Below are 24,389 nucleotides of genomic sequence, written 5' to 3'. Positions count from 1 at the left end.
TACTCTGGACAGAGGAGAGGCCAAAAGGCTTCGGCAACTTCTCTTTCTTTTTGGCTAAGGAGTATAATACGCTTAGCTTATGAGACTGCTGGCCAGCAGCCTCCTGAAAGGATTACAGCTCATTCTACTAGAGCGGTAGCTTCCACATGGGCTTTTAAAAATGAGGCTTCTGTTGAACAGATTTGTAAGGCGGCGACTTGGTCTTCACTTCATACTTTTTCAAAATTCTATAAATTTGATACTTTTGCTTCTTCGGAGGCTATTTTTGGGAGAAAGGTCTTGCAGGCAGTGGTGCCTTCCATTTAAGCACCTGCCTTGTCCCTCCCTTCATCCGTGTCCTATAGCTTTGGTATTGGTATCCCACAAGTAATGGATGATCCGTGGACTGGATACACCTTACAAGAGAAAACTAAATATATGCTTACCTGATAAATTTATTTCTCTTGTGGTGTATCCAGTCCACGGCCCGCCCTGTCATTTTAAGGCAGGTGTGTTTTATTTTTAAACTACAGTCACCACTGCACCCTATAGTTTCTCCTTTCTCTTGTTTGTCTTCGGTCGAATGACTGGGAGTGGCAGTTAGGGGAGGAGCTATATAGACAGCTCTGCTGTGGGTGATCCTCTTGCAGCTTCCTGTTGGGAAGGAGAATATCCCACAAGTAATGGATGATCCGTGGACTGGATACACCACAAGAGAAATAAATTTATCAGGTAAGCATAAATTTAGTTTTTTGCATATATGTTGTTATTGCTTTGGTAGCACAATGTAAAATTTTTACTATTGTGTAGTCCAGGGATATAACCCTTTTTGTGTTTGAATACAAAAAAATGCATTTATAAACATGAAATGAGCATGCAGAAGATCTTGAAAACTGAAAGAAGTGTCATTGAGACTATTAATCAATGTCACCTGAGGAATGCAAGAATATGTTTAGCAGGTCTAATGTGTTGAATTTTAAATGTCAAAAAATCCTTTTGAAAAGCTGCATGAAAAACATTTTCTTATTGATTGCAATACCAGTTTTAAACTGTCCCCATGCAAGCCATATTGTAAATTTGTGTGGCACAAATGCATTTGAAAAGTGTGAAATAACAGATAATTGGTGTGGTTATAAACAACTGGGAATGCATTTAAATGTGAAAACCACACATGGGATGCTGATTTCAAGAGATCGATTTGAATGGACCCTACATATTATGCATTGATTAGCATAAACAGTGCTGCAACTTGTTTGCGCGCTACAAATAACTAATAATAATAATCTATCATTGAAGCCTTAGGACAGGTGAATACTAGCCTGGACTAGTTTTCTCTACCAGTCATTTGAAGGGGAGTGAGATAGAGAAAGGATGAGGTTTAAATACATTAAATAAACTACAGATAAGGAGAGACTTCTGGATGAAGTTTATCCTGAAAGCATGCTGGACTTTATTATTCTTACATTGCTTCAAAAATGTATTTTGCAGAGTTTAATGTTCTTAAAGGGACACTGAACACAAATTTTTTCTTTCGTGATTCGGATCGAGCATGCAATTTTAAGCAACTTTCTAATTTACTCCTATTAATTTTTCTTCCTTCTCTTGGTATCTTTATTTGAAATGCAAGAATGTAAGTTTAGATCCCGGCCCATTTTTGGTGAATAACCTGAGTACTTCTGTCCAGAGTACTGAAACAAAAAAGAAGCTTAGATGCCTTCTTTTTCAAATAAAGATAGCAAGTGAGTGAAGAAAAATTGTTAATAGGAGTAAATTAGAAAGTTGCTTAAAATTGCATGCTCTATCTGAATCACGAAAGAAAAATTTTGGGTTCAGTGTCCCTTTAATCCAACTACCAGAGCCTAGCATCTTACTCTACAAATATATTTTCATACAGTAACTGAGAGACTAACCTGTACATTATTTAATATCAATTTAAATAACGCATCTTCATAAGAGTCTGAACAATATTAAACAATGCTCACCAAGCAAATATAGCAGTGTTCTGCCTATTTTACAGCATTTTTTGACAAGGTAAACACACAGAACTTTGACAGATCCAGAAAGTTGTATGGAAGACTGAATGCAAATAAATCTTATATAGAAGAGGACACACCAACTCTGATGCATTTAGTCTTCCAATGTCTGCCTATCAGACAGACCCAGAAACAGTGTGGTTTCTGCAAACCATTTGTTACCTCTAAAAGGATATAGAACTCTGGCAGCTCTACTAAACATTCCCTCCAGCATTACATATGGTACCCATAGACCCAAATTGTAACCCAAGGCTACACCAAAATAACTACCATGTCTGCTGTGTAGACCAAGAGGTCCAACTTGTCTCTTAAATCTGGTGGAAGGTCTAGTTGGATCTGTTCAATGCCCTTGTTATATAATGGCCTGCTGTGTACCCTTATTGATATCTATGTTGACAAAATGGAAAAAATTGTTAACCCAAAACAGTAAGAAGGCAGTAGCTCTTCTGTAAATGTATGCAGAACATTAATATTTGCGTCTTTCTACACAGCTTAACTGTGGAACATCTGTTCCTTCCCAGGCAGTTGTCTCACCTGTGTACTAGACGGTGCCAGTGCAGGACCAACCCAACAGACACTAGTATAGTACAATTTTTCCATTGGCAGATGTTTTATTTGCTTATTGTGTCATACAAAACTTGTAGAGGAGGACAAGCTTTAGATAAGCAAGAGATGACAAACTCAAATTTTTAAGTGTTGTAACTGCACACCGATTAAACAATATACTTCAAAAGTCATCATCTTCTGTTTATGTAAAGACAAAGGACATGTAAGAAGAAACACCCAAACAACACTCCTTAATGATTCTTTACATTTGATATCTTGACAGGCTGCTCACACTGGATGGCTTTTATAATCAAATCTTATTGATATCTTTCAAGCTATTTTCCTCAGCAAGTTAAGAGAATCCAATGGCTACACTTATTTTTTTGTTTTCTTCTGATTCTCCCTTCCCCTAAACCATTGATGACAAACCTTTGCACTCCAGATTTTTCAGAACTACAGTATCCCACAAAAGTGAGTACACTTTTTGTAAATATTTTATTATATATTTTCATGTGATAACACTGAAGAAATGACACTTTGCTACAATGTAAATTAGTGAGTGTACAGCCTGTATAACAGTGTAAATTTTCTGTCCCCCTCAAAATAACTCAACACACAGCCATTAATGTCTAAACCGTTGGCAACAAAAGTGAGTACAACCCTAAGTGGAAATGTCCAAATTGGGCCCAAAATGTCAATATTTTGTGTGGCCACCATTATTTTCCAGTACTGCCTTAACCTTCTTGGGCATGGAGTTCACCAGAGGTTCACAGGTTGCCACTGGAGTCCTCTTCCACTCCTTCATGACAACATCACAGAGCTGGTGGATGTTAGAGACCTTGTGCTCCCCTACCTTCCGTTTAAGGATGCCCCCAGAGGCTCAATAGGGTTTAGGTCTGGAGACATACTTGGCCAGTCCATCACCTTTACCCTCAGCTTCTTTAGCAAGGCAGTAGTCATCTTGGAGGTGTGTTTGGGGTCGTTATCATGTTGTAATACTGCCCATGCTCTGCATCAGTATGTCACAGTACATGTTGGCATTCATGGTTCCCTCAATGAACTGTAGCTCCCCAGTGCCGGCAGCACTCATGCAGGCCCAGACCATGACACTCCTACCACCATGCTTGACTGTAGACAAGACACACTTGTCTTTGTACTCCTCACCTGGTTGCCGCCACACACGTTTGACACCATCTGAACCAAATAAGTTTATCTTGGTCTCATCGGACGACATGACATGGTTCCAGTAATCCATGTCCTTAGTCTGCTTGTCTTCAGCAAACTGTTTGCGGTCTTTCTTGTGTATCATCTTTAGAAGAGGCTTCCTACTGGGACGACAGCCATGCAGACCAATTTGATGCAGTGTGCAGCGAATGGTCTGAACACTGACAGGCTGACCCCCACCCCTTCAACCTCTGCAGCAATGCTGGCAGCAATCATACATCTATTTCCCAAAGACAACCTCTGACGTTGAGCATGTGCACTCAACTTCTTTAATCAACCACGATGAGGCCTGTTCTGAGTGAAACCTGTTCTGTGAAACCGCTGTATAGTCTTGCCCATCGTGCTGCAGCTCAGTTTCAAGGTCTTGGCAATCTTCTTATTGCCTAAGCCATCTTTATGTAGAGCAACAATTCTTTTTTTCATATCCTCAGAGAGTTATTTGCCATGAGGTGCCATGTTGAACTTCCAGTGACCAGTATGAGAGAGTGTGAGAGCGATAACACCAAATTTAACACACCTGCTCCCCATTCACACCTGAGACCTTGTAACACTAACAAGTCACATGACACCGGGAAGGGGAAATGGCTAATTGGGCCCAATTTGGACATTTCCACTTAGGGATGTACTCTCTCTTGTTGCCAACGGTTTAGGCATTAATGGCTGTGTGTTGAGTTATTTTGAGGGGACAGCACATTTACACTGTTATACAGGCTTTACACTAACTACTTTACATTGTAGCAAAGTATCATTTCTTCAGTGTTTTCATATGAAAAGATATAATACAATTATTTACAACAATGTGAGGGGTGTACTCACTTTTGTGGGATACTGTACATTTCCCATGATGCTTAGACACTCTGATGTCCTGTTAAGCATCATGGAAAATGTATTTCGGAAACCATCTGGAGTGCCAAGGTTTGCATCAGTGCCCTAAACTAACCTTTTCGAGGTCTATGCTTAGAAAGTGGACAAACTGTCAAGTGCCACCCTGATATGACATCTACTAGTGTGAGACCTGGGTGATAAGTGATGTTAACAAAAAGAGTGGCAGATTTGTCTCTGAACAACTTAACCCCTAAAGTAGTCAGTGTCCCCAGATTCATCTAAAGCTTTAGAAGTGTAAAGACCTTGTCTGATTATAGGGCAAAACAATGGCCTGGAATCAATAAAACTTATTTGTGAAACTATTATCTTGCTGCAAAAAAACTGACTGCAGCTTCCCTAATCGAAATTGTGGAATGCAAAGAGATTTGTACCTGTCCCTCGACAGAGCAGCTTTTTGCAAGATCACTCCATTATAATCAATGGAGCTGCTTATATGGCCCAACCTTTAAATGCAACAAAAATGTGTTAAAAAATGATATAACAAATGAATATAAATGAAAATAAACTAAATCATCTATGAAACAGTGCACTATAACATTTACACATGGGAAACTAGAAAGAAGTTACAGAAAATTAAAAACAAAAACTGGACAACCTAGCCAGCATCAAGATGGTAAGATAAGATTCTTCACAGGTGCAATCACAGCTTTCTTTATACACATGTAGAATCACTGGGGGAAATCCTGCCCCTCACCTCGAAAACACGCATGGTTAGCCACTCACTCGCATCTGCATGACCTTCGGGGCAAGTCCTGTTTTATCCAGTGACATTACTTTACCATTAAAAAACAGGCATACAAATATTTAATAATTAGATGCATGGGTCAGTCGCTGTGACACTGTGGCTTCATGCCTTCAATTGAACTACAGTCTTTTACTTTGTAGGCACAGAGATTACACTGATCTCTTGCAGAGACCAGGCAGTCTCTTGGTGGCAGACTCACTCTGTGATTCAAGGGTTATTTTTTCTTTGGCCCTCCTGGGTAGTGATCACCACATATGCCAGTTTGTCATGATGGGGCACGGTCTGGGATTATCTGTGAGCACAGGGAGTTTGGTCTCTTTAGGAGGCAAGGTTACTAGTCTATATTCTGGAACTCTGTGCTATCTTCAAGGCTCTACAGAGTTGTCCTCTTCTCAAGCAAAAATTATTTCTGTGATTCCAGTCACACAACCTCCCGTCATCAAGGAGGAACTCGAAGTTCATTGGCAAAGGAAGTGTCCTGCATTTTGAAGTGGGCCATTCTGTACAAAATCACTATGCAATATCATCAATTCATATTTCCGGAGAAAACAATTGGGAAGCAGATTTCCTCAGCTGTCAGATTCTTTTTGGAGGAAGGTCTGCCTCCGCTACAGCGGATTTCTGCTCTAGGTCAGTTACACTTGTTGGTCTTTCAAGAAACAGGCTTCAATTTATCTGAATTGCTAGGCAGCTATTTGGTCTTCTTTGTTTACTTTTTATAAATTCTACTTTTTCAGGTTTTTGCTTCTTCTGAAGTAGCCTTTGGTATACAAAAGATCCAAAAACTTGAACTCTCTGGGTTTAAATCACAGCAACCTTTTAATATATGACGTTTTGGGGCATTCACCCCTTCCTCAGAATGCCATGAAACGTCACGTATTAAAGGTTGCTGTGATTTAAAGGGGCATGATACCCAAATTTTGAAACACTTGAAAGTGATGCAGCATAGCTGAAAAAAGCTGACTAGAAAATATCACCTTAACATCTCTATGCAAAAAAGAAAGATATTTTACCTCAAAATGTCCTAAGTATTCAAACCCCATTGCAAAGGACTTTAAGCAGCAAATCAGTATTTCTGTCCCGGGACAGCCAAGGGAGTGAACTTCGTGCACACTCATATTATTTCCCTATTCAGTTTAAGGAAGTTTACTATGAAATCTCATGAGATCACAGTAAAAGAGTTCATAACCTCAGCACTGCTGATGCTGATTGGCTGCTGTTCATTTCTTCATTTTTTTTTTACCTGCAGCTAAGCAGCAGCTGAAGTATAACTTTTTACACAGAACTTACTCTGCTGAGCTGAGGAAATTGTGAGGTAAAATATCTTCCTTCTTTACATAGAGATGCTCAGGTGATATTTTCCTGTCATTTTTTTACAGTTATACCGCATAAGTTTCAAGTGATTTAGCTTATGAGTATTATGTCCCTTTAAACCCAGAGAGTGCAATTTTTTGGATCTTTTGCATGTAGCAGTTTTTGCACCATGATACTTTACTCTTAAGCAAGTGGGAGTGCGCTTTTTCTCTTGTTTGTATGTGTATATATATATATATATATATATATATATAAAAGTATGTATTTATATTATTAAGGAAATATATATTTATTTGAGATTGTGGATTTAATTTCTCAGTGAAAAAGATATTTTTAAATCTTGTGGACTCCTCATCTTGGGAATGAGTAATGGATCGTGGACTCTCATCACCTGTATGAAAGAAAACATAATTTATATTTACCTGATAATTTAATTTCTTTGTTTGGTAGTGAAAGTCCACGAGACCCTATTCTTGTGGTTTTCTGGGGTTAGTTTTTTCTTTAGCACATCTTTTTTCCCTGCTCATTTTATGGCTTTTATTCCCTCACCTCACTTGCTTGGCTATACATTAGACTGAGGTTTTGTGAGGTGGGAGGGGTTTTATGAAGCTCTTGGGGTTTGGGACTCTCTGCCTCCTCCTGGTAGTAGAGAAGAGTAATTCTCATGAGTAATGGATAGTGGACTCTCACCACCATGAAAGAAATTCATTTATCAGTTAAGTATAAATTGTGTTTTTTCTTGTTTTATTCAGATAGAACATACATTTTTAAACAACTTTCCAATTTACATCTATTATCAGATTTGCTTCATTCTCTTGGTATCCTTGGCTGAAACAGCAATGCACTACTGGGAGCTAGCTAAGCACATCAGGTGAGCCAATAACAGTCATATACATGCGTACACCAATCAGCAGCTAGCTCCCAGTAGTGCATTGTATGCTCTATGTGAATCATGAAAGAAAATGTTTGGGTGTCATGTCTATTTAACCAGTGCAGCACATTCATTATCAGTTTACATTTAGGGGTAGATTTATTAAGCAGCGGATGCTGCAATCTATCCTCGCAGTTTTCGGAAGTTAAGAAGCAGCAGGCATAAGACCGCTGCTCCTTAACTTCTCTGCCACCCTTTAGGTGGCGGACTGCAATCATCCTTATCTGATACGTTCGGGATGATTGACACCCCCTGCTAGCGGCCGATTGGCCGCGAATGTGCAGGGTGCGGCACTGCACAAGCATTTCACCAGAAATGCTTGTGCATTGTTAAATGCCCAGCGATGTCGGGCGGACATGAATCACTACAGCGTATCATGTCTTCCGCCATTTGATAAATCAGCCCCTTAGAATCACTTTGATAATGTAGCGCATATTTTTTTATTAGTGCATAGAGATTCAGAATTAATATATAGCACAGTTTGCTCAATATCAGTGTATAGATATTAAATTCAGCATCATTATATAGCACAGAATACTTATGGTGCATGTTGCATGTCAAAGTTGGTGTATGAGTTTAGGAACAGATTTTGGAAGAAGCTTACCCACCCCACCAATACAAAACTTCACCAGCTGCCACTGTGGTTGTATCAATAGTTTATAAACAAATTCAGTGAGTGCTGTAAACACTGCTTCCAGAGGCCATTTTGGGTTACTGTCCGCAAGGTGAAGATGTTAAAGTGAGTACCTAAAAAATGGCAGTGAGGTTAGGTGGGGTGTTATTTTGGGGTGTTATTTAACCTGTTAACTGCTAAGTTGTGTTTGCGTATCAGTCACATAAACCGAAGAGTTTTGTAAAACATACAGGTATGTGTCCTCTACCTGCTGTCATGTCACATTGATAATCACAATGGTAACCAATGGCATTAAGGGGCAAATAAAATATGGCAAATCTATGCAAGTGAGAGGGCAAATCTGTGCGAGTGAGTAAGAATATATATGTGTGAGTGAGTAAGGATATATCTGTATGTTTGAGTGTGAGAGTGCATATCTGTGAGTGCGGGTGCATATCTGTGTGTGTTTGTGATAGACAGAATATATATCTTTGTGTATAAGTGAGACCATATCAGTGTCAGAGAAAGTGTAAATCTGTGTGGGTGTGAGACAGTGCATACCGATGTGTGTGGGAGAGAAAGTATAGATCTGTGTGTGTGTGAGAGAGAGTGTATCTGTGTGTGCACTATTTTCTTTACAGTATTTTTTAGTTTAATTATACTCTAGATTAAAGGGTGCTTACATTTTAGTCACTCTGCCACAAATTACACAGGTCAATATATTTGCACACAGTGCTTAAAAAAATTAAGGTAACATTGCATCTTGGTAAAAGATGTTTGTGTTTGCAAAGGCCCTTAGTTTGTGTGTGAGTGGGTGTCACTGTAGGTAGACAATACTGGCTAGATATCTTTGTTTCATATGTGAGCTTTTTCATACAAAAGAAAAGAGGTCATCCTGCCTCCAGGTTTGTGTGTTTTATATATTATCATCACTTCTTCATTCATTATGCATAGCCACCACTGATTTGCTATGTTGTGCAGAGCCACCACTTTGGCACATTATGTAATGCAGAAAGTAACCTTTTATAGCTATAAGAGTTTTAATAAATAAGATTAACAGATATCTATTCTCTCTATAATTATAGATATAATAGCTATATATTGCTGCCTAACACATCACTAGAACATTTTCTTAAGAAGCAGTAATGTCACGGAAGTAGTAAAGTTATTCCAGGAATGGACCCTGAGGTTGGGAAGTGACAATGAGACACACTGCCCCAGCACGGAGGGTTAGACCCAGGACGTGACAAATCCAAAGTACAAGACAAAATTAAAGGTTAGTTCAGGCCAAAGGACAATACCGTGCAAGCTAAATGCAGTGCCAAATCATGATGCAAAGGGGAAGACAATGTCCAGGCCAAAGGTCAGAATCCAAAGGCTGAGTCTAGGAAACAGGCAGGGATCGTACACAGAGAACAGAAGAAGCAGGAATGGAAATAGAACACCCAGGAATACAATCCTATACTCGGGCAAACACAGGTGCAGGAAGCAGCTTTTATAGGGTGTTGAGTAACTGCCTTCAACTGGCAGGCAGGTGGAGCCAGAGAGCCAGCGAGAACAGGCAGTAGACTAAGTAATTCTCAAACAGAGCCTGAGCCCTCCAGTTACTCAGGAGGGAAGGCAACCGACGAGAGACCCCAGGATTAACTCCAAATACGGGCGTGACAAGTAGTGGCAGGGTATATAATTTTTATGGGGTGGCTGCAAAATGTGTCTTCGCCTGTGTAGCCAAAAATCCTAGCACAAGCCAGATGATATCTCTGATCAGGCAAGAGCATGCATAAGTAATTCTAATTGCTCCTTCTTTGTCCCGGAGGACTTGGTACAAGGATCTGGTTCAAATGTCAAGTTCTCCTCCTTGGAGTCTTCCTTTAAAGGAGTATCTTCTGTAACAAGGTCCATTCTTCCATCAAGCCCTAAAAGAGATTGAAAATTTGACTTTGAATCATAAAGGTTTATCTGATTCTACCACTGATACTCTTATCCAAGCTAGAAAGCCTGTGACTACGAAGCTATACCAGAAAGTATAGAAAGATTTTTTTTCCTGGTGTAACTTTTTTATCGGCCAGTTCCTTCAAGGGTCAGATTTCGGCCCTTTTAGTTTTGTATCACAAAAATATTGCAAAGTAGCCAGACATTCAGGCCTTAATTAGGGTTAAGCCAGTGATTCCAAGTACCATGTCTTGAATAACCTGGATGTGGTGCAGGCCCTAAACTTTTATTTAGAAGACACTAAAGACTTTAGACAATCTTTGTTGTTTGTTCAATCTTTGGGGTCCCTTAAGGGACAGAAGGCTACGGCTAATACACTAACCTCTTTTACTGAAACAATTGATTTGTAATGCCTACTTGGTTGCAGGTAAGGCTCCCTCAGAATGTATCACAGCTCATTCTTCTAGATAAATTTCAACTCTTGGGCTTTCAGAAATGAAGCTTCTGTGGGAAAAATCTACAAGGCAGCGATTTGGTCTTCTTTTACTAATTGTTATCAGTTTGATGTCTTTGCCTCTTCTGAGGCTGCTTTTGGCAGGAAAGTTCTCCAAGCAGCAGTGTCTGGTCCTTAGTATTTATGCCTTAAAGGGACAGTATACTGTCATTTTTTCCCCTTGACTTGATATACCATCTGTTGAGTATAAAATGTATAAAAAAAATTGCTTCTTTAGTTTATGAAATAGCTGGTTTTGTTCTTTGTTATCACAACCCTTCAAAATGGCTTGAGCTTGCGGGGAAATCATATATCCTTAATGTTATCACTTTCTTCACAGATAAATGCTTCCTTATCTTATTTCCATATGTATACCACATCTCAATACTTAGAGAGAACAATTGTAAATTAACATTTTATTGCTTATCTCTTCTACCTACAGAGAATGTAATTTCTCCTGTTAAGTGTAGTCAGTCCACGGGTCATCCATTACTTATGGGATTATATCTCCTCCCTAACAGGAAGTGCAAGAGGATCACCCAAGCAGAGCTGCTATATAGCTCCTCCCCTCTACGTCATACCCAGTCATTCTCTTGCACCTAACTAATAGATAGGACGTGTGAGAGGACTGTGGTTGTTATACTTAGTTTTTATTTCTTCAATCAAAAGTTTGTTATTTTAAACAGCACCGGAGTGTGTTGTTATTTCTCAGGCAGCATTAGAAGAAGAATCTACCTGAGTTTGTGTATGATCTTAGCGGTCGTAACTAAGATCCATTTGCTGTTCTCGGCCATTCTGAGGAGTGAGGTAACTTCAGAACAGGGGACAGCGGGCAGGGTTCACCTGCAAGGAGGTATGTTGCAGTATATTATTTTCTAAGGAATGGAATTGACTGAGAAAATACTGCTGATACCGATGTAATGTAAGTGCAGCCTTAAATGCAGTAGTAGTGACTGGTATCAGGCTGATATGTATGTATGTTTACACTGAGGTATTTCTAGGGAATGGAACTTCACTAAGAAAATACTGTATACATTTAACTTATATTTGAGCCTCCACTGCAGTGAAAGCGACTAGCAGCAGGCTTTTTAATAACATTTCATAATTTTATATTTAAAACGTTTACTGGCATGTTAATCGTTTTTTTTTTTTTTCTGAGGTACTTGGTGATAAAACTTTATGGGCATTATTTTTCCACATGGCTGTCGTTTGTTTATGAATAAAATCAGTTAACTGAGCTTCCCCACTGTTGTATTATGAGTGGGAGGGGCCTGTGAGACTGTGCTTTGACTGTGATAAAAACGCTTATATTAAATTGTTATCCGTTTTTGGGTACTAAGGGGTTAATCATCCATTTGCTGGTGGGTGCAATCCTTTGCTAACTTAATGCATTTACTGTGAAAATTTGGTTGCTATAACTAATTTGGTTCATTGTTATTTCAACTGTGACAGTTTTTTGTGCTTCTTAAAGGCACAGTAACGTTTTTTATATTGCTTGTAAATTTATTTGAAAAGTATTTTCCAAGCTTGCTAGTCTCATGGCTAGTTTGTTTAAACATGTCTGACACAGAGGAATCTCTTTGTGCAATATGTTTAAAGGCCAATGTGGAGCCCAATAGAAATTTGTGTACTAATTGCATTGATGCTACTTTAAATAAAAGCCAATCTGTACATGTAAAGAAAATTTCACCAGACAACGAGGGGGAAGTTATGCCGACTAACTCTCCTCACGTGTCAGTACCTTCGTCTCCCGCTCAGGAGGTGCGTGATATTGTGGCGCCAAGTACATCAGGGCGGCCCTTACAAATCACTTTGCAGGACATGGCTAATGTTATGACTGAAGTATTATCTAAATTGCCAGAATTTAGGGGTAAACGCGACCACTCTGGGGTGAGAACAGAGTGCGCTGATAATAATAGAGCCATGTCTGATACTGCGTCACAATTTGCAGAACATGAGGACGGAGAGCTTCATTCTGTGGGTGACGGATCTGATCCAAGTAAACTGGACTCAGACATTTCAAATTTTAAATTTAAGCTTGAGAACCTCCGTGTATTACTAGGGGAGGTATTAGCGGCTCTGAATGATTGTAACATGGTTGCAATTCCAGAGAAAATATGTAGGCTGGATAAATATTTTGCGGTACCGACGTGTACTGACGTTTTTCCTATTCCTAAAAGGCTTACAGAAATTGTTAACAAGGAGTGGGATAGACCCGGTGTGCCTTTCTCACCCCCTCCTATATTTAGAAAAATGTTTCCAATAGACGCCACAACTCGGGACTTATGGCAGACGGTCCCTAAGGTGGAGGGAGCAGTTTCTACTCTGGCTAAGCGCACCACTATCCCGGTGGAGGATAGCTGTGATTTTTCAGATCCAATGGATAAAAAGTTAGAGGGTTACCTTAAGAAAATGTTTGTTCAACAAGGTTTTATATTACAACCCCTTGTATGCATTGCGCCTGTCACGGCTGCGGCGGCATTCTGGTTTGAGTCTCTGGAAGAGACCATTAGTTCAGCTCCATTGGATGAGATTATAGACAAGCTTAGAGTCCTTAATCTAGCTAATTCATTTATTTCTGATGCCGTAGTACACTTAACTAAGCTTACGGCTAAGAACTCCGGATTCGCCATTCAAGCGCGCAGAGCGCTGTGGCTTAAATCCTGGTCAGCCGATGTGACTTCTAAATCTAAATTGCTTAACATACCTTTCAAAGGGCAAACATTATTCGGGCCCGGTTTGAAAGAAATTATCGCTGACATTACTGGAGGTAAGGGCCATGCCCTGCCTCAAGACAGAGCCAAACCAAGGGCTAAACAGTCTAATTTTCGTGCCTTTCGTAACTTCAAGGCAGGAGCAGCATCAACTTCCTCCGCTCCAAAACAGGAAGGAACTGTTGCTCGCTACAGACAGGGCTGGAAACCTAACCAGTCCTGGAACAAGGGCAAGCAGACCAGAAAGCCCGCTGCCGCCCCTAAGACAGCATGAAGTGAGGGCCCCCGATCCGCAAACGGATCTAGTGGGGGGCAGACTTTCTCTCTTCGCCCAGGCTTGGGCAAGAGATGTCCAGGATCCCTGGGCGTTAGAGATCATATCTCAGGGATATCTTCTGGACTTCAAAGCTTCTTCTCCAAAAGGGAGATTTCATCTTTCAAGGTTGTCAGCAAACCAGATAAAGAAAGAGGCGTTTCTACGCTGTGTACAAGACCTTTTAATAATGGGAGTGATCCACCCAGTTCCGCGGTCGGAACAAGGACAAGGGTTCTACTCAAATCTGTTTGTGGTTCCCAAAAAAGAGGGAACCTTCAGACCAATCTTGGACTTAAAGATCCTAAACAAAATCCTAAGAGTTCCATCGTTCAAAATGCAAACTATTCGGACAATCTTACCTACGATCCAAAAGGGTCAGTACATGACCACAGTGGATTTAAAGGATGCCTACCTTCACATACCGATTCACAAAGATCATTATCGGTACCTAAGGTTTGCCTTCCTAAACAGGCATTACCAGTTTGTAGCTCTTCCCTTCGGGTTAGCTACGGCTCCAAGAATCTTTACAAAGGTTCTGGGCTCTCTTCTGGCGGTACTAAGACCGCGAGGAATATCGGTAGCTCAGTACCTAGACGACATTCTGATACAAGCGTCAAGTTTCCAAACTGCCAAGTCTCATACAGAGTTAGTTCTGGCATTTCTAAGGTCGCATGGGTGGAAGGTGAACGTAGAAAAGAGTTCTCTATTGCCACTCACAAGAGTTCCCTTCTTGGGGACTCTTATAGATTCTGTAGAAATGAAAATTTACCTGACAGAGGACAGGTTAACAAAACTTCTAAATGCTTGCCGTGTCCTTCATTCCATTCAACACCCGTCAGTGGCTCAATGCATGGAGGTAATCGGCTTAATGGTAGCGGCAATGGACATAGTACCTTTTGCACGCCTGCATCTCAGACCACTGCAATTATGCATGCTAAGTCAGTGGAATGGGGATTACTCAGATTTGTCCCCTATGCTGAATCTGGATCAAGAGACCAGAGATTCTCTTCTATGGTGGCTTTCTCGGCCACATCTGTCCAGGGGGATGTCCTTCAGCAGGCCAGATTGGACGATTGTAACAACAGACGCCAGCCTGCTAGGTTGGGGCGCTGTCTGGAATTCCCTGAAGGCTCAGGGATCATGGACTCAGGAGGAGAAACTCCTTCCAATAAACATTCTGGAATTAAGAGCGGTTTTCAATGCTCTTCTGGCTTGGCCTCAGTTAGCAACTCTGAGGTTCATCAGGTTCCAGTCAGACAACATCACGACTGTGGCTTACATCAACCATCAGGGAGGGACAAGGAGTTCCCTAGCGATGATGGAAGTCTCAAAGATAATTCGCTGGGCAGAGTCTCACTCTTGCCACCTGTCAGCGATCCACAACCCAGGCGTGGAGAACTGGGAGGCGGATTTCCTAAGTCGCCAGACTTTTCATCCGGGGGAGTGGGAACTTCATCCGGAGGTATTTACCCAACTGCTTCGGCGTTGGGGCAAACCAGATCTGGATCTCATGGCGTCTCGCCAGAACGCCAAGCTTCCTTGTTACGGATCCAGGTCCAGGGACCCGGGAGCGGTACTGATAGATGCTCTGACAGCACCTTGGGTCTTCCACATGGGTTATGTGTTTCCACCCTTCCCGATGCTTCCTCGATTGATTGCCAGGATCAAACAGGAGAGAGCATCAGTGATTCTAATAGCGCCTGCGTGGCCACGCAGGACCTGGTATGCAGATCTAGTGGACATGTCGTCCTGTCCACCATGGTCTCTGCCTCTGAGACAGGACCTTCTGATTCAGGGTCCTTTCAAACATCCAAATCTAATTTCTCTGAGGCTGACTGCATGGAGATTGAACGCTTGATTCTATCAAAGCGTGGATTCTCGGAGTCAGTGATTGATACCTTAATACAGGCTAGGAAACCTGTTACCAGGAAAATTTACCATAAAATATGGCGTAAATACTTGCATTGGTGCGAATCCAAGAGTTACTCATGGAGTAAGGTTAGGATTCCTAGGATATTGTCTTTTCTACAAGAAGGTTTAGAAAAGGGTTTATCTGCTAGTTCGTTAAAGGGACAGATCTCAGCTCTGTCCATCCTTTTACACAAGCGTCTGTCAGAAGTTCCAGACGTTCAGGCTTTTTGTCAGGCTTTGGCCAGGATTAAGCCTGTGTTTAAAACTGTTGCTCCGCCGTGGAGCTTAAACTTAGTTCTTAACGTTTTACAGGGTGTTCCGTTTGAACCCCTTCATTCCATTGATATCAAGCTGTTATCTTGGAAAGTTCTGTTTTTAATGGCTATTTCCTCGGCTCGAAGAGTCTCCGAGTTATCGGCCTTACATTGTGATTCTCCTTATCTGATTTTTCATTCAGACAAGGTAGTTCTGCGTACTAAACCTGGGTTCTTACCTAAGGTAGTCACTAACAGGAATATCAATCAAGAGATTGTTGTTCCATCATTGTGCCCTAATCCTTCTTCAAAGAAGGAACGACTTTTGCATAATCTGGACGTGGTCCGTGCCCTGAAATTTTATTTGCAGGCAACTAAAGATTTTCGCCAAACTTCTTCCCTATTTGTCGTTTATTCTGGACAGAGGAGAGGTCAAAAAGCTTCAGCTACCTCTCTCTCTTTCTGGCTTCGTAGCATAATACGTTTAGCCTATGAGACTGCTGGACAGCAGCCTCCTGAAAGAATTACAGCTCATTCTACTAGAGCTGTGGCTTCCACTTGGGCCTTTAAAAATGAGGCCTCTGTTGAACAGATTTGCAAGGCTGCAACTTGGTCTTCACTTCACACCTTTTCAAAATTTTACAAATTTGACACTTTTGCTTCTTCGGAGGCTGTTTTTGGGAAAAAGGTTCTTCAGGCAGTGGTTCCTTCCGTGTAAAGATCCTGCCTGTCCCTCCCGTCATCTGTGTACTTTTAGCTTTGGTATTGGTATCCCATAAGTAATGGATGACCCGTGGACTGACTACACTTAACAGGAGAAAACATAATTTATGCTTACCTGATAAATTCCTTTCTCCCGCCCTGTTGTTTACGGCAGGTCTAAAATTTTTTATATTAAACTCCAGTCACCACTGCACCCTATAGTTTCTCCTTTCTCGTTTGGTTTCGGTCGAATGACTCGGTATGACGTAGAGGGGAGGAGCTATATAGCAGCTCTGCTTGGGTGATCCTCTTGCACTTCCTGTTAGGGAGGAGATATAATCCCATAAGTAATGGATGACCCGTGGACTGACTACACTACAGGAGAAAGGAATTTATCAGGTAAGCATAAATTATGTTTTCTTCTGCTGGTTATGTTTACATTTATGGTTATGTTTACATAACCCTTCTATAGCCTATACTTAAGTATAGAAACTTTGAGTATAGGTAGAGATACCACAGGAAAAATCAGCTATATACAAATAGTTCAACTGTTTCAAATTGAATAGAAATGTATATGAATACACTCCAGCAGGTAAAATTGATATTTGGGAACAAATTAAAGGGATGAAAAATGTAGGGTAAACTGTCCCTTTAACTTCATGTCCCGCCCTCTCGTGTTGATCTCGTGTAATCCACATACTGGGTATTAGATCCCATGTGATGGCTCATGGATACACCAGGGGTCTGTTATGTGATGTTGGCTCCACAGTGGTGACCTGATCTCACCTGTATCAATTTGCTGACAGAGAGGTGCAAGAATGATGGAAAGTGTCCATGGGAAAACCGATGTGGAGCTGGGAACGGTAGAAAGCTAACCATCTAATCCTGAGTTGAAATCTGTTGGCAGAACAGGCCAGAAACGTAGGCTTTATCTTGGAACAACCGCTGTGGCCAACATCACATAACAGCCCTATGGCATATCCAGGAACGACCTGATTGCCACGATAAGGTCTAACAGATAACCGCTATATAACCCCAATACAAAGCTTGTGACAAACGCTGACACCGGTGTCAACATTTTTTCCCCCAATTATTTTTATTATAAACTTTTATTATTATAATGTACTTATATAATTTTCATTTGTACATTTAAAGTCATTGTAACCCAAACCACTTTTTTATCGCTACCTAGGTTTAAGAATGCTTTTGAGAACTAGATAGCAGCAGTGTACAATGTATGACAGTGTTTTAAATCATTCTTGCAAAACTGCTGCCATATAGTGATCTAAGTATGTGCATGTTCCTGAGGCCACCTACCTGCTTTTTAACAAAGGATACCAAGAGAAGTACATTTGTTAATAGTAAATTAAATACGTAAATTAGAAACTTTTTTTAAAAATTGCTCTAAAATGTTGAGTTTTATGTCGGTTTAAGAAGTCAGAATCTTCTTATTTTGTTGTTTATTAAACTGGTATGTACTAAATATGTGTAAGCTACTGTCATGAATTATGACATATACTCCATAATAATATTCATGCTGGATATATGAACTAGTTTGCAGTATTTCATTTTATATAGCCATAATAATTGAAAAAGGGGTTAAACATACAGTAGAGATACAGCTCAGGGCCTACAGAGCACTGCTGGTACAAAGTGGAAACCGCCTCTTATCCAATCAGCAGCGCTAATCGCACAACTGAGATATAGAACTAGCATGGGGGTTAAACACACAGTAGTTACCTGGAGACCAAATCCAGTTTGGAGCAATTCAAAGCAGTCCAAGAAGACCACTGCTGACCCTAAGTCAGCATGAAGGTGCGGCCCCGATCTGGACTCTTCTCTGGTTGGGGGCAGTCTAAACCTTTTTCGGGAGGCATGGGCTCGGTTTGTTCAAGACCCTTGGGTTCTGGAGATTGTTATTCAAATAAGGGAATATTTTCTATGTATTTATAAATAGATATTCCTATATTTATCTGTATATATCTATACCTATATATAATCATATATAATTATATATATATATATTTGACATAAAAACCACCAGCTATATATAGAATTACTTATTTCTGAATAAATAGAAAATTTTCTGCAATGTGAAGAACATTGGAATGTGAAATATTAATATATCATGTTGGGTTAGCGCACTTGAGAAAGAGCAAGTAAGGGTGTTATTTTTTTCCCCTACTTTTCCGACTCCTATTCGAAGTGTGACTTTTTCTGCACGTCGTATTACTGCTTGTGCGAAAACGTTTTACTTTCAAGTTGTAATATGAGCACTACCCAACGAGCACAAAAGTTAATGCACAAACAAGAGTGATAAATAGTTCTCCACTCATAATCTAGCCCTTACAGGGCCAAAAAGAACAATTTTTAAATACATGGGAACCTTGGATTATGTATACAGAGACTCATCGAGAGAGAGAGAGGAGTCATAACAGCCCATAGCATACTGGACCCTGTGTCAATAGATACTATTGGTACTATTTAAAAATTAGGTGCTTATCCCCCCCCCCCTCTTTTTTCCTTTGAAAAGTATAGTACTTGGTTCAGATTATTGTATTATAATGTTACAGACATTATATCACATGTCTACTCTTTATGTATGTAGATAGGATGTGCTTACTCATTTGTTTTTCAGATTCTTTTAAGTGTGGATATGCCAGTTTCTCTGTAAATTATAACTGTCATTGAATTTTCTTGATGTTATTGTTTAACCCCTTAACAAACATAACATGCCCTGTACGTCGCTAGTCGTTAAAGGTATTTCAGGCTATAATAGCGCGGGTCTCGCCACGAGCGTCAGGACCGCACTATTATGACATCCCTCCCTCCCTCCTGAAGGCATCCTGGAATAGCACCGCTATAACAAAATCAATCCCCATTGAAAAACTGCTGCTGTTTGTTAAGGGGTAAAATAACATGAGCATTTTAAGGGGCTTTCTACTTGAAAATTGTTATTGTTTAAAAAAATTAGATTATCAATTTTTTTACCCATTCCATTTTGCATAAAGAACACTGTTGTATTAATATGCTTTTTACCTCTGTGATTACCTTGTATCTAAGCCTCTGGAGACCGTCTCCTTATCTCAGTGCTTTATACAAACTTGCACTTTAGCAAATTAGTGTTGCTTAATAAATAATTCCACGGGAGTGAGCACAATGTAATCTATATAGCATGCATGAAATATCACTGCCTTGCTGTGAAAAGCTAATAAAAAGCTGTGAGATAAGGGGCGGCCTTCAGGGGCTTAGAAACAGGCAGAGATTTAGAGGTTATAAAGTATATTAATATAACAATGTTGGTGCAATGCACAAAAATCAAGTAGACTGTCCCTTTAATAAAAAAAATCAAAAATGGAAACAGATGAGAACTGCTACTGATTGTATGATACACACAATATCTTCAAAACAAAACTATAGCAGTGAAGTATATTGTACAATGCATTTAGGTCTGAATTTACCTCCGTGAAGCCCATTGGCAGAGGTATCTTAAAAGACCTTCATCCCTGCATCCTCAGCACTTTTTTTGATGCACTAAAAGCTTATGTTCTTGCCTTGGCAGAAACAAACTGTGATAATAGTCATACAATATGTCCTGCAGTGTAATTGAATTGTTGTTTATTTTGGTCTGTTTATGGTTTTGGGTTCTGCTCTGGTATGTTTAATTTGATGAATATCTTTGTTCAAGAAAGAAGAAAATTATATTTTGCAATAATTAAGTCCATGTTTCATAACAACATTCACATGGTTCTAGCTATTTATTCAAACCCAAGGAGGTGAGCTATACAGGCTTCCTATATAAAGAGTTTTGACATGTCTGATGTCTGTACATAAACATTAAAAGCACATAAATGTCCCCACGCAACTTAAAGGGACAAAGAAAATTAAACTTTCTTGATTTAATTAGAGCATACAATTTAAAACGTTCTAACATATGTCTGCTCACCAATAGGCTCCCATACACCACAGTAAAGTGGCCACTGCTCGCCAGTATGCTCCCAGGCACCTCAGAAAAGTGGCCCCTGCTCACCAATAGGTTCCCAGGCAATGCGGGAAAGTGGCCCCTGCTCACGAATATGCCCAATGGCATATTGGCAAGCATTGACTACTTTCTCAGGGTCCTTGGCTTTAAAAATCTGTGCACAGCTGATTTGACTTTTTGAAAACTATTTGCCTAAATAGTAATTAGGAAAAAGGGAGCAGGTTTACATTTTACAGTTTCAGTAACATCCAGTATAAGAAGATATCATAATTCCATGCAATAAAAACTCAGTCTTCTTGTTATAAGATTACGCCAAACTGGATACAGTACTTTTACAAACAATAAATGTAAATGTTGTTAAAAATAATACTCAATGAACAATCCTAGCCAGTATGCCCATCATATCAAGATACAAGTGGGATTCAGATGGTTTAGCAGTGTTGAGGATGGAAACTGATTGCAAGAGATTCCTTTTGAACTCACAATTGCGCAATCCTGTTTTACAGTCTGGTTATGAAGATTCTAGTACTGTTAGTGACAATCAAGGCAGTCTGAGTATGCTTTAGATTCAAACTTTAACAGAAAGAGATTACTAAATGCCATTTGTAGGTGTTGGGGTCCTAATGCCACTTTTCCATAGATCCCTTTAGCTGTACAGGGTATCACGTACTCAACACATATACATATGTAAATTAACTTGTACATATGTAAATGTGCCCTGGACACTGTAGTCAACCTATACAATAGTGATGAATAGAGTTTTAATAAACTGATGTTTTCAAATACACCTCTAAAATGTCTCCTGTGCCCATTTCAGAGTTTCTTGGAAACCTTGCAAAGACGTCCAAAATGCCATTCCAGGGCTATATCAAGTGCCTTGAGGTGGCAAATTATAAAATTTAAAACTGATGTTGAAAATTGTTGTGATTGCCGAGTACTTTTAGGCCCCATATTAAAAACAGGGATTTTATCAAGGAGCCATAAACATGATTGCAGGTGCATGAAATAGCCAAAAAAAACTATTCTGGTCGTGTTGAATCAAAAAGTGGCCTTTTTGGCTCTGTTTATGGCTCAACTCTCAGATTGTGATTAACCCCTACATTTGGTACAGTCACTGCCATTGATTCTCCTGATCACCATATTGTTACTTACCAGCAGCTCTAGTGTGATCTTATTTAAGCAGAGCCATTATAAAGTAAAACTTTTTAAACTGTTCTTGCAATTTCTTTAATGAAAAATAGTAGGGAATAATTTAAATCTCTCTCATACAATATTGTCCAGTGCATAGTCATCTGTTACTATTTTTCAACTATCCAATATCATTCTTTTACAGTCTGGCAAGTATCTTCAAGCAGTGATTCAGTATGGAAAGATTGTGTCATGGTTGGAGGTTGAATATGGACTATCAGAAGATGAATCTCAAAAGGCTAAGCGTTTTTTGCTGGCTGCTTATCTCAACCTGGCAATGTGCTTCATTCGGCTTCAGGAGTATGGGAAGGCATCAGAGAATTGTGAAAAGGTAAGGAAGGGGGTTTTATTTAATGCTATAATTTATCTGATAGCTACAAGAGACTTAACCGCTGCTTCATCTTCTACCTGTAGGCACTTGCTCTTGACCCTCTCAATGAGAAGGGTCTGTACCGTCGAGGGGAAGCACGTTTGCTGATGAACGAGTTTGAGTTAGCCCAGACTGACTTCCAAAGTGTTCTTGAAGTAAATCCTCAAAACAAGGCAGCCAAGGCACAAGTGTTGGTCTGCCAGCGCAAGGCCCGAGCACATTATAACAGGGATCGCCGCCTCTATGCAAATATGTTTCAGAAGTTTGCAGAAAGGGATACAAAGGTATAAGTTTGATGTGCTATTTTTATATTCTATTTTCATTTGTGTGCCCCCAACAGATATTCCTATTTTTGCCAGACTTTAGAATTCTGGTCTATTAGAAGTCATTTTTACATTAATATATTATTGCTTCATATTTTCTTTATCTGCTTATAAATACATATATTTTACTATTAAACATTTATAAATAAGACAAATACAAATTGCCCAACATGCTCTGCTTTTTTATGCTAGAGTTTATTTTACCCGCAGTTCATAGATTAAAACTATTTAAAGGAACAAGAAGGTCAAAATAAAACTTTGCTGATTAGGGGCCAGATTTTGAGTGGCACACTAAACTGTTGCAATGTTTTCATGTCGAAGGAAGCACGCGTATAACAAGTTAAAAATAAATGCATTCACTCAAGCGCAATTTAATTTAACGCTCGTCGGGATAGCATGACCTCAGAGCTCTGGTTAACTGTTTCGCTCAAATAAAAAGTTGCACAAAAAAACATCAAAATGACATTAGAAAGTATAGTTACACTCATAAAAACACCATCTAATAAAAATTATTGGAAAAAAAATTGCATTAAAAGGGCTCAAATATATGAGGTCTCAGGTGTTAGAAAAAAAGGGCTTTAACATATACGCAAAAAAAGAAATATACCACACCACTTGTAATCTAGCCCTTAATTGGAAAGGGCTCCAAAGTAGATAAGTGTGTATATATATATTTCTAATGGTAGTCAGAGTCCATAAAATCAACTAGCCCTCCTACTTCCCCTTCCCTCCCAGTAGTTCTTTGCCTCATCTTGGAGGTAGACATGGATGTGCTCTGCAGGATTTAATATTATGGAAACCCTCAATGGATAGGTACTAGAAGAGATGGTTAAGAGAGTTACAGCAGACCTTCTTGTCAATCTCTGTACTATTAGAAAGAAAACAACATTTATTCTTAACTGATAAATTTATTTTCTTTCTCAGTAGTGAGAGTCCACGAACCCGCCCTGATTTATTGTGGTTGGTGGCAGTTCCAGTTTGTATCTCACTTACTTATCCCTATCCTCGGATATAAACTACTGGGAGGGAAGAGGAAGGAAGAGGGATAGTTTAATGCTTTGATTGAAGTATCTTTGCCTCCTCCTGGTGGCCAGGTGATGTATTCCTATTTGTAAGAATAGGATTTCATGGACTCTAACTGCCAAGAAAGAATATATTTATATATATATTACATACTCTGGCAGAATTTATGATTTCTTGGAGATTTTTCAGAGAATATGAATGATAACACAAAAACTTTTCTTTCACTCATGATTAGTGTTTGGCTGAAGCCATTTATTATGAATCAACTGTGTTTACTCTTTTAAAATCATAATGACAACAGAAACTACCCAAATGACCCTGATCAAAATTTGACATACCCTGGTGATTTTGTCCTAATAACATGCACACAAGTTGACACAAAGGGGTTTGAATGGCTATAAGGTAACCATCCTCACCTGTGATCTGTTTGCTTGTAATTAGTGTGTGTTTATAAAAGATCAATGAGTTTCTGGACTCCTGACAGACCCTTGCATCTTTCATCCAGTGCTGCATTGACAATTCTGGATTCTGAGTCATGGGGAAAGCAAAAGGATTTGCGGGAAAAGGTAGTTGAACTGTATTAAACAGGAAAGGGATATAAAAAGATATCCAAGGAATTGAGAATGCAAATCAGCAGTGTTCAAACTCTAATAAAGAAGTGGAAAATGGGGGGCGGAGCCAACTGCTGAGGAGAAAGGACACTTCTACATAAAGCTCCTGATGGAACCTTGTTTTTATGGGGCATTTTTCATGATAAACGAGTGTTGGTGTATTGAAAACTATATATTTGAACATGGGAATGCTGTAAGCATTAATATTAACTTTATTGTGTGAAGATTTAAAAAGGGAGCCTAGGTTTAACCCTTCGGACTGGTTTTGTGCGGCCATCTTGACTTAGGCCTTTGCCACTG

General features: G+C 39.7%; 1 protein-coding gene across 1 annotated transcript in view; it reads left to right on the top strand.

Moving 5' to 3' along the window:
• FKBP5 (FKBP prolyl isomerase 5) overlaps positions 1-24,389 on the top strand; it is a 254,558-nt gene that overhangs the window by 185,636 nt on the left and 44,533 nt on the right. The window contains exons 9-10 of the mRNA XM_053706806.1: positions 21,908-22,093; positions 22,177-22,416. Of these exons, the coding sequence (XP_053562781.1) occupies positions 21,908-22,093; positions 22,177-22,416 (426 nt within the window). The remainder of the gene's footprint in view (positions 1-21,907; positions 22,094-22,176; positions 22,417-24,389) is intronic.

This window comes from Bombina bombina, chromosome 3 (genome assembly GCF_027579735.1).
Source record: "Bombina bombina isolate aBomBom1 chromosome 3, aBomBom1.pri, whole genome shotgun sequence".
Classification (NCBI taxonomy): domain Eukaryota; kingdom Metazoa; phylum Chordata; class Amphibia; order Anura; family Bombinatoridae; genus Bombina; species Bombina bombina.
The sequence above is the reverse complement of the archived record's forward strand: the minus strand, read 5'-3'. Positions and strand labels throughout refer to the sequence as shown.